The 10,904-nt window shown below is 47.5% G+C and overlaps 1 protein-coding gene across 1 annotated transcript in view; it reads right to left on the reverse strand.

Annotated features, from left to right (window-relative positions):
* LOC122555502 (protein mab-21-like 3) overlaps nt 1-7,618 on the reverse strand; it is a 73,779-nt gene extending 66,161 nt beyond the window's left edge. The window contains exon 1 of the mRNA XM_043701526.1: nt 7,112-7,618. Coding sequence (XP_043557461.1) covers nt 7,112-7,618 — 507 coding nt within the window. The remainder of the gene's footprint in view (nt 1-7,111) is intronic.
* Nucleotides 7,619-10,904: the final 3,286 nt, after the last annotated feature.

The raw sequence follows: 10,904 nt of genomic DNA on the forward strand, positions 1-10,904 counted from the left end.
GATAAGCATGATGTATACCCCTTCACCACCTTATCCACTTGTGTTGCTACTTTCAGGGATCTGTGGGCCTGGACACCCAGATCACTCTGTACATCAATGCTCCTAAGCACTCTGCTATTCATTGTAAAAATTCCCACCTGAATTTGATCTTTTAAAATGCATCACCTCAGATTTCTATTGATTAAACTCCATCTGCCAATTCTCTGCCCAAATCTGCAACCTATCTATACTCCACAGGATCCTTTGACAATCCTCCTCACTGTCTGTAACTCCACCAATTTTGCTGTCGTTTAAAAACTTACTATGCAGACCACCTGCACTTCCTCCAGATCATTTATATATACTGCTGTTCACACAACCCCTCCCCCCCCCCCCCCCCGTATCTGCAGATGAAACGTTCCAAGACCTACCGCAGATGACTGAAACCACAGATAGTTGTGAACCCAATCATTTAAATAGGAAATTTACCTCCTTGGCAGCCCCTTGAAATATTTCTGGAATGTTGCATGTAATATTTTCAGGCTGTGGTAAACCACAGATAGCTGAAACTGCGGGAACCGAATCCACGGATCCAGGGGTTCTACCGTATAATAAACAACAAAGGTCCCAGCACTAATCCCTGCAGAACAAACTAGTTACTGATCTCCATTCTGAAAAGCACCCTTCCACAAAGCTACTCTGTCTTCTATGACCAAGCCAGTTTTGTATCCATCTTACCAGCACACCCTGGATATCATGAGACTCCACTTTTTGTACTAGCCTGCCATGAGATACCTTAGCAAATGCCTTACTAAAGCCCATGTAGACAACATCTACTGCCCTTGCCTCATCAATCATTCTTGTCACCTCCTTAAAAAACTCAGTCAAGTTGGTGGGACATGACTTTCCCCGCACAATCCCAAGCTGCCTAACAAATCCATTTGCTTCTAATTCCTGTCTTTCAGTATCTTCTCCTATCGATTCTCCACACTGACATCAGACTCATCAGCCTGTAATTGTTGGATTATTTCTGTTTCTCTTCTTCAACAATGGAACCATATTGGCTATTCTTCAGTCCTCTGGAATCTTGCCTGAGGTCAAAGAGGATGTAAATGCAAGGTCAACAGAAGAAAATTGAGAGGTCTGAGGCTTTTTATATATATGCAAGCGGGTCTTTCTAGCACCCTATTCCAGGCCAACACCCTCTGATGCTGCAACTCTGCCTGGTCACATTGTGCTGATAGAGTTTACTCCAAGGATCCATCTCCCTCTCTTGATGTCCTATGGAAAGAATCACCTGGCAGTACTAAGAATTGGTAGATGCTTGCGCTGAGAAAAAGGTATTTGGAGGAACATGTGAAATTTACATAACTTATGGTTATTTTAAAACACATTTTATGTTGGTTGAGATTTTCCAACAATGATAGGCTGGCAGTGGTAGAATAATGATTTTTTGCATTTAGAACCTCAATCTCACCATTGATAAAATGCTCCATATTTTCCTGCATTTCTAATTAGAATATACTAAAGAAGCTGTAAACACATCACAAGGAACTTGACCCTTTCACTTTCTAACATTCCACAGGCAATTTGGGCAGTACAGTGTCTCAGTGGTTAGTACCTAGGTTTGATCCCAGCTTTGGGCAGCTGTGTGTGTGGAGTATGCATGTTCTGTCCGTGTCTGTGTGGGTTTCCTTCAAGAGGTCTAGTTTCATCCCAGAGTCCAAACTTGTGTAGTTTAGGTGGATTGGCCATATTAAAAATTGCTACATATTGTCCAAAGATGTGCAGGTTACGTGGATTAACCATGGTAAATCTGTGTATGTGTGTGTGAGTGTGCATGCGCGCGCGCGCGTGTGTGTGGGGGGCTGGTGGTGGCGGGTGGGGGGAATGCTCTTTTGTCAGATTAGTGTCGATTCAATTAGTTGAATGGTCTGTTTCTGCAATATAGGGATTCTAATGAATTCACAATGCTGTAATGTTGTTCTAAGCTGCAAATGCTTTGTTTTGACTCCCATGGAAACTCCATACATCCAACCGACCAGATCAGATATCTGTAATCCTGACCTGTTCTATAATGAACGATGATGGGCAATGAAACACATAAACTGCACAAACATGCTTACCGTCAACAATGGGGGAGCCCAACACTTCAGTTCAAAAGGCAAGCCTGAGGCATTTACAATCATCTTCAGCCTGAAGTGCAAAGAGGATGATCCATTTCAAGTGCCTCTTCAGCATGCCAGGCTCCAATCTTCAGCAGATCCAGCAGATCAGGAAACAAGTTGTAAGCACTGGAGCCTGTCAGTGATGTGTTGAAAAGAACTCAATCAAGGGACCCAGTGTCAACCACAGAGAGACACACTGTGGGCCATGTCCTTGCTGTTCACCCACATCCCCCTCCTCACCATCCAACACTTTGACCCCCTTCTACCACCCTCTGGTGCCCAGATTCTCTTTGATGCAAGTCCTTGGGAGTGACAGGATGGTACCAACCACAATCAGAGATTTTCACAGTGGTGCAGATAAATACAGAATGACAGGTCATTGGTTCGGCTACTTTTGGAATACAGCATGCAATTCTGGTCTCCCTCCTACGGAAAGGATGTTGTGAAACTGGAAAGGGTTCAGAAAAGATTTACGAGGATGTTGCCATGGTTGGAGCGTTTCAGCTATAGGGAGAGGCTGAATAGGCTGGGATTGGCTTCCCTGGAGTGTCGGAGGCTGAGGTGTGACCTCATGGAGGTTTATAAAATCATGAGGGGCATGGATAGGGTGAATAGTCAAGGTCTTTGCATTGGGGTGAGAGCATAGGTTTAAAGTGAAAGGGGAAAGGTTTAAAAGGGACCCAAGCGGCAACATTTTCATGCAGAAGATGATACATATATTGAATGAGCTGCTAGGAAGTGGTGGAGGTTGGTACAATTACAGCATTTAAAAGCATGTGGATGGGTATATGAATAGGAAGGGTTTAGAGGGATATGGGCCAAATGCTGGCAAATGGGGCTTGATTAATTTAGGATATCTGGCTGGCATGGACAGGTTGGACCATGCTGTATATCTCAATGATGCTATGACTGGCCTCTGAATTGACTAGCAGCACTAGGCAGCTCTGGGGTGCCCCTCAAAGCCAACCACTACAAAATGCCCTGTCAAATGGTACTTGATCCGTTAGATGTTCCAAAAGCACAATGACTTTGGAAAGGTTTTTTTTATTTATGTCGAAAATATACTTTGTTTATAGAAATCTTTTGATATCTGTACAGAAGTGATGGCATTCATATATACATTACATGTCTTTACATACAGAGGACAGACTGAGTCATTTGTATATACAAGTTGACCATCCAGATGTTTAGCTGAGACATCAGCAGAGCCCAATTACTAAGTGGGCCCCTCGTTGTTCTTCAGCAGGCAGATCTTACACGGTGGTCTTTCCGCATAGCGCCTTGGCAGCAGCTGCCCCAAGCTTCAGCACATCCCTTAGCACGTAGTCCTGGACCTTGGAATGGGCCAGTCTGTGACACGTAGTCGGGACGAACCTCAACAAACACCACTGCATTCCTCTCCAGACTTCTTTTGCATAGGCACATTCCAGAAGGAGGTGGGTGACAGTCTCATCCCTTCCTTCGAGGGCAGCATGCGGTGGGGCAGAGAGTCTGGGTGTGCATAAAGGATCTCACAGGCAGAGCCCTTCTCACCACCAGCCAAGCCATATCCTGGTGCTTGTTGGAAAGTTCTGGTGATGAGACATTCTGACAAATGACTTTGACAGTCTGTCCAGGGAACCACTTGACAGGATCCGCTCTCTCCTTTTCCCGAAGGGTCTCAAGGACACTATGTGCTGACCACTTCATGATGGACTTGTGGTCAAAGGTGTTTTCCTTCATAAATTTCTCCACGAAGGGCAGGTGAGACGGAACGGTCCAACTACTCGGAATGTTCCGCGGCAGCGAGGCCAGGCCCATCCTTCGCAACACCGGGGACAGGTAGAACCTCCTTACGTAGTGACACTTGGTGTTTGTGTACCGGGGATCCACGCACAGCTTGATGCAGCCACACACAAAGGTGGCCATCAGGGTGAGGGTGGCATTGGGGGTGTCTTTTCCCCCATTGCCCAGATCTTTATACATGGTGTCTCTTTGGACCCCATCCATCTTTGATCTCCACATGAAGTGGAAGATGGCCCGGGTGACTGCGGCAGCACAGGTTCTGGGAATAGGCCAGGCCTGTGCCACATATAGCAACACTGTCAGTACCTCACACCTGATGACCAGGTTTTACCTGTGATAGAGAGTGACCGTTTCTCCCTTCTGCCCAGTTTCTGCCTCACTTTCCTGATACGCTTCTCCCAAGACTTGGCGTACGCCCCAGCCCCCCCGTACCAAATACCCAGCACCTTCAGGTGGTCAGTCCTGACGGCGAAGGGGATGAAGGATTGGTCAGCCCAGTTCCCGAAGAGCATGGCAGCGCTCTTGCCTCGGTTTACCTTGGCCCCTGAGGCCCATTCAAACTGGTCACATATGCACATGAGTTTGTGCACGGAAAGTGGATTCAAGCAGAAAACAGCGACGTCATCCATGTACAGGGAGGCCTTAACCTGTAGGCCCCTGCTGCCAGAAATAGTCACCCCTCTCAGTCTCGCATCCTTCCTGATGGACTCGGCAAATGGCTCTATGCAGCACACAAACAAGGCAGGAGAGAGAGGGCAGCCCTGCCTGACTCCAGACCTGACTGGGAAGCTATCTGATTCCCACCCATTGATTAAGACTGCACTGACAATGTTGGTGTAGAGCAGTCTGATCCAATTGCAGATTGCCTCCCCAAAGCCCATTTTGGAGAGAACATCTCTCATATACCTGTGTGATATCCTGTCAAAGGCTTTCTCCTGGTTCAGGCTGATGAGGCAGGTGTCCACCCCCTCTGTCCTGCACATAGGCGATCGTATCCCTGAGGAGTGCGAGACTCTCAGTGATCTTCCTGCCCGGTACCGCACAGGTTTGGTCAGGGTGAATCACCGACCCCAGAGCAGACCTGACTCGGTTGGCAATGACCTTTGACAGGATTTCGTAATCTACATTTAGCAGTGAAATTGGGTCGCCAATTTCTAATTTCCTCCCTCTCCCTCTCCCGCTTGTAGATGAGGGCGATGATGCATTTCCTCATGGATTCGTTCATGATACCTGCCCGAAGCATACTGACATACACCTCCAGCAGGTCCTGGCCAATCAAGTCCCAAAGAACAGAATAGAGCTTGACTGGTAAGCCGTCGCTTCCGGGAGTTTTATTCTTTTTGAAGGACTCCAAGGCCTTGGTCAGCTCATCCAGAGATAGCGGCTGGTCCAGCCTTTCCCGTGTTCTATCGTCTAAGACCTCCGTGATAGAGGACAGGAACGACTGGGAGGCCACGCTGTTGGTCGGCTTCACGTCATACAGACTGGCATAGAAGGATTTGCTGATCCTCATGATGTCAGTCTGAGATGATGTTACTGAGCCATCTTCTTCCTTCAGGCTGCTGAGCACGGAGCTCTCTTTGTGCACCTTCTGGAAGAAGAAACGTGAGCACGTCTCGTCCTGCTCCACCGAGCGGACCCTGGACTGGAAGATTATCTTGGAGGCCTCCAAGGCAAAGAGCGAAGCTTGCTGGCCCTTCACCTCCTGGAGATCCTTCATGACCTCGACCCCATCATCTGCAGCAGGAGCAGGTTCTGCATACTTTCCTGGAGCTGGGACAGTTTTGCCCGCTTCTCTCTCGCCTCCTGAACACCTTTGAGGATGAAGAACCTCTTGATGTTCCCTTTAATCATTTCCCACCAGTCTGTTGGAGACTCAAAGAGGGGCTTCACGGTTCTCCAACCTGTGTAATCCCTTCTGAGCTCTTCAATGTTTCCTGGGGTCAACAATTTGGTGTTCAGCTTCCACGTTCCCTTACCAGTCCGCTGCTCCTGTAGGTGACAGTCGGCCAGCAGGAGGCAGTGGTCGGAGAAGAACACCGGCTTGACGTTGGTGGATCTGACCGAGAGTGTTCGGGACACAAACAGGTAATCTATCCTTGAGTGGATAGACCCACCTGTCTGTGACCAGGTGTATCTACACTGCACTCCATCTGCAGGGGTGCTGAACATGTCGTGCAGCTTGGCATCTTTTATTGTTTCCATCAGGACTCTGGACATTTACTGTCCCCCCACCCCGCCGGATCGTCCATCTGCATCAATGATACAGTTGAAGTCTCCGGCCAGAATGACCGGCCTGGACGTAGCCAGCAACAGTGGAAGCTGCTGCAGGACGGCCATCCATAGAACATAGAACATAGAACATAGAACATAGAACATAGAAGAATACAGCGCAGTACAGGCCACCTATACTAACCCACTATCCTCCATATACCTATCCAATGCCCGCTTAAATGCCCATAATGAGGGAGAGTCCACCACTGCTACTGGCAGGGCATTCCATGAACTCACTGAGTAAAGAACCTACCCCTAACATCTGTCCTATACCTACCCCCCCTTAATTTAAAGCTATGCCCCCTATCCGTTCACTCTTACTCACTGGGGCGTACACATTAATCAGTCTCAGGGGACCGTTTCTGTGCATGACGTCAGTGATGAGGAGGCACCTGCCCACCACTTTCGTAACCTCGGAAATGGTGAAGTTGCCTCCCCGCAACAGGATATACAGGCCAGAGGAGCAGTTATCATTGCCCCCATCTCGACCAGATTAACGGCCCATGGGCCCACAAGCTCGACCATCTCCTGTAACTGCTGAGGTGTGGTATCTCATATTCCTGAAGAAACAGGACATCAGCTTTAACATTGGCCAGGAAAGCCAACGTAGAAACAAATTGCGTCAAGGATTTAAAACTACGCACGTTAATGCTGGCAATTTGAATGCCCATTTTACAGTTTATAAATTTACCACTGTCCGTTTGTCGATGGCCCTGCCTTTGGGGCAGCTGTCTGCATCCCCATGGTAAAGGCAAACTGCTGGACCCTCGTGGGCTGAGGTAGCCCTCTGGCTCCTCGCTGGGGTCATTTCCCCGCTCTGGTGTCAGCAGGCCAGGACCAGGGTCCACACAGTCCAGTTCTGTGTCTGACAGTGGGGCTGTCAGAGGATCACTGCTCCCAGTTACCTGGAGCTGTGGGGCGTTGGGTACCTCCTGGTTCTCAGCAGGTGGGGGGAGTGGGGCTTTACCAGTTCCCTCAGAAGGTGCGTTGTTTCCTTTGGGGGGGGGGGGAGCTGCCCTCCTTTCTCCCCGTTCTCCCCGCGGCACTCTGCCTCTTCTTTTGATGATGACCCTCCTTGCATCCGTCTTCACTGTCTGAAGAGCTGCCTGTATCCTCCCCATGCAGCTGCCGTTTCCCCCTTTGCTGGTAGGCTTTGGGACCTGGCGGCTTTTCCTTTTCCTGTTTTTCACAGGTATCCACTCCCCTGCCTCCTGGGTTGCCTCCTCCTCCTCCATTTCCTCCGTCTGTCCTGTAGGAGCTTGGGTTGGCTGCTGTACCACTCCGCATGCTGCCGCCTGCTCCGCTCCAGCCTGGCCTTCTTTCGGTGTGCCCTCAGACTCTGTCCCCCTGCTGTCTGGTTGGACCTTGCTGCTCTTTCGGGATCCACAGCTCACCTTGCCACCTCCGGCCATCTGTGCGTAAGTGGCTGCCCCCTGTCTCGGGCAGACCTTGTACATGTGACCTCCCTCTCTGCACAGACTTTGGAAAGGGTTTTTACCAGATCTCCAGATCAGTGACCAAGCCCCTGTCACCTTCAAATAACTCCACCCTCTAGATGACTTGGAAACAGAACTCCTTCACAGTCGTGAAGTCAAAAATCTAGAAATCCCACCTCCCTAAACATGGCAAGGACTGCAGCGGCATCAAAACAGCTCCCCATCACCTTCTCATGAGCAAATAATAAAAAACTAACAATTGTAGCATTTTAAAATCTTTTCTTTAGGGATCTTTTAACTAAAAAGATACACGTCAAGCAAAACAAAACTTCAAAGAAACGAATCACTCCACTGGCACAATACATTAGCTTAAGAACATGTCTTTCAATAAGTGCAATTAGCAAATACATGAACATATTCTCTAAATATAGCCAAAGAATGCCACTCCATATTGCTGTGAAGCCAGCATTATTTTGCAGGCTTAATGTTAGTGTGAAAACTGCCTTAAAAGCAGCAAAATTGAGAGACACTTTGATATTCATTGAGGATGGAGTAATGACAATCATCCCGTGCTTTTACTAAGAGTAACACGACAGCACGCTATCCCAGGATGGTATGGAGTTAAAGTGTAAGGAGGTAAGACAGTTAGTTTTCTTCTTCCTGAAACACAGCACTGGCTACTCTTCAAAACTACTTCATTGGCTGTACTGGGGACATCCTGAGGTTGTGAAAGACTAGGAATACACATTGTTTTTCTTTCAGACTTCAGATGCACCATCATAATGACCTAAGTTCTCGATTTGGGCTTCAGTTTCACAATGTATCATGGGAACTAATGAGGTCTTTAATTGCTGGGTGAGGAATAAAGAGGCCGCTTTCTCCAAGGGTTCACTCCAGGGCCATTAGAAGCCAGCTGTCAATTCCTCCATGGTTACTTTGGGAGCAAGATCAGCCAGGGAATTGGTCATATTGCCATTTAGCTCTCAACAAATGTAGAAAACAGAACCAATTTTAGGCCCACGGAACACATTTCTTGCAGTGGAAGAGAATAAAGCCAGGACTTTCATCCGTAGCAATCAGTACAAGTAGATCCCAAGATTTCCTGTTGGGCCTGCTGTTTGCACATAATAGCTCTGGAATAATCTCCCTGAAAACAGCAAAGACCCAATGGTGCTGGGCTTGCAGGTAGAATTGCAAAGAGTAGAACCAAGAGTTCTGAAAGATCTGCCACCTATTATGGGTAATAGGAATGAAAGATGCATGTAAGATTGTATCAAAGGAACAGTGCGTTCAGCTGGAGATAGAGGACAGCGGAAGTTTGCAAAAATGGAGCAATGTATGGGAACGTTGGAACATGGAACCAATGTACATCAGTAAGGAGAAGGCTGGTGATGGAGTGATTCTTAATAAGGGAGAGTACATTCAAAACAACATAAGGTAAAGTTAAGCATCAATGGGAAATGGGGATACATATGGCTGAAGGGCTTAGTGCTGTGTCATGCAGATGTAGTGGCCAATACATTGCATGCACATCAACAGTAATGCTGGAGGCATCATTAGTGATATGAGGGCTGGGCCCCAGTCTATCGGGGGTCATTGGTACAGTCAGTCCAGGGGCTGGGCCATACCTAGTCTGGGGGGTTGGCCATGGTCAGTCAGGATATCAATCTAATTCAAGGGATTGGTGCCTTTTCAGTCCAAAGATTAGGCCTTAGTCAGTTGTGGAAGTGAAGTAAAATCAGTCTGGGCCTTGCTAGTCAGTCAGTCAGTGATGGCTTGTAAATTCAGTCCAAGAAATGGCTAACAGTCAGTCAGAGTACTCTGCAAATTCCATCGTGGGATTGGCCACAGTGTTTAGCTGTGAGTCAAACATAAACAGGGAGTAGGGAAGGCATGTAAGGTCTGCCCTTAGTGACACTGTGAATGCAAGTAGCTCATGTCTGGGATTAAGTGTAGTTGTATTGGCTGGCTGAGGGAATAGTTTCAGTCATGGCAGGCCAATTGATTATGGTAGAGTGGGAACTGGTAGGATAGGTGAGGGAAGTGAATGGTCTCAAATGGAGAGGCTTGTTAAATGAAAGTCAAAGTCACTCTGGCCTCACTTTGGAGAGGATACAGGATTTGCAAAGACATGAACACTTCAATAGTGAGGGGCTCTGGCTGTAATATAAAGGGACTCGAATGAAAAGGTGGAAGGGTGAATGGTCGTCATGGAAACATAATCACAAAATGGTGGGGGAGGTGAAGAATGGGGGCAATATTGTGAGTCATAGGGGGACCCTGCAACTTACTGCAGTGAATGTAAATTGTAAAGCTCACCAGGTTGGTTTAAAAATCAGCAGCTGAATGTGCTTTCAATATCAACAAAGCAGCAGCAAAACACGGAGGAGATAGCTACCTTTTTCTGAAAGAGGGGATGGGTGTTCAGGGCTGGAATGAGGGAGTACTCCATGTTACATGACTATTGTGACATTTCACAGTCAGCAGCTCACATGTACATTTAGGAAGTCACTAATACTGACCAAGACCATTATGGAAACAACCCATCCTAAAACAGAGGCCCCGCTGTCTTGACCATTCAGGTGGTGCCATGAAAATTATCCCAGATAGCGTGTTCCCACATCACAGTGCTGTGCTGTTTCTCCAGCAATCTCAGCTGTTAAGGTGAGAATCTGTTTGGAGAGGGGAAAAGAAGCTCCTGAGGAGGAAGTTGAGGGTGTGGCTCCTGAGATGGGCTATGATAACTATCAAGAGACCAAGACAGGGTAATGGTCCATCAAGTCAGCCATAGAGGCTAGAGACAGTCTTATTATCATCCCCTCCCAATGTGACTGAGCTGGCCCATGCCCATCTTCTGTTCACGTTAAGTTCTCAGTTGCATAGTCGGCTGTCGGACTGAAGGCGACTTTCCTCAAGGCTTGAGCTGCTTTCCCATTTGAGATATCCGTGTCCTAAACTGTTGACTTTTACTTTAATAAAAGCAAATTACTGCAGATGCTGGAACCTGAAACCAAAAGAGAAAATGCTGGAAAATCTTAGCAGGTTTGGCAGCATCTGTAAGGAGAGAAAAGCTGATGTTTCGAGTCTAACTGACCCTTTGTCAAAGCTTTTACTTTTACTTTAACTTTGGTTCTGAGGTAATTAACTCTCTGAAATCTAAATTACTTAGGTAAACCTTACCCTGGACCAAGGTTAGCACTAAAGCAGCTGGGGTACATTGAACCATGCACTCCTGGATGGTTGCACAAAAATGGCCCTAGTG

Source organism: Chiloscyllium plagiosum, chromosome 12 (assembly GCF_004010195.1).
Source record: "Chiloscyllium plagiosum isolate BGI_BamShark_2017 chromosome 12, ASM401019v2, whole genome shotgun sequence".
Classification (NCBI taxonomy): domain Eukaryota; kingdom Metazoa; phylum Chordata; class Chondrichthyes; order Orectolobiformes; family Hemiscylliidae; genus Chiloscyllium; species Chiloscyllium plagiosum.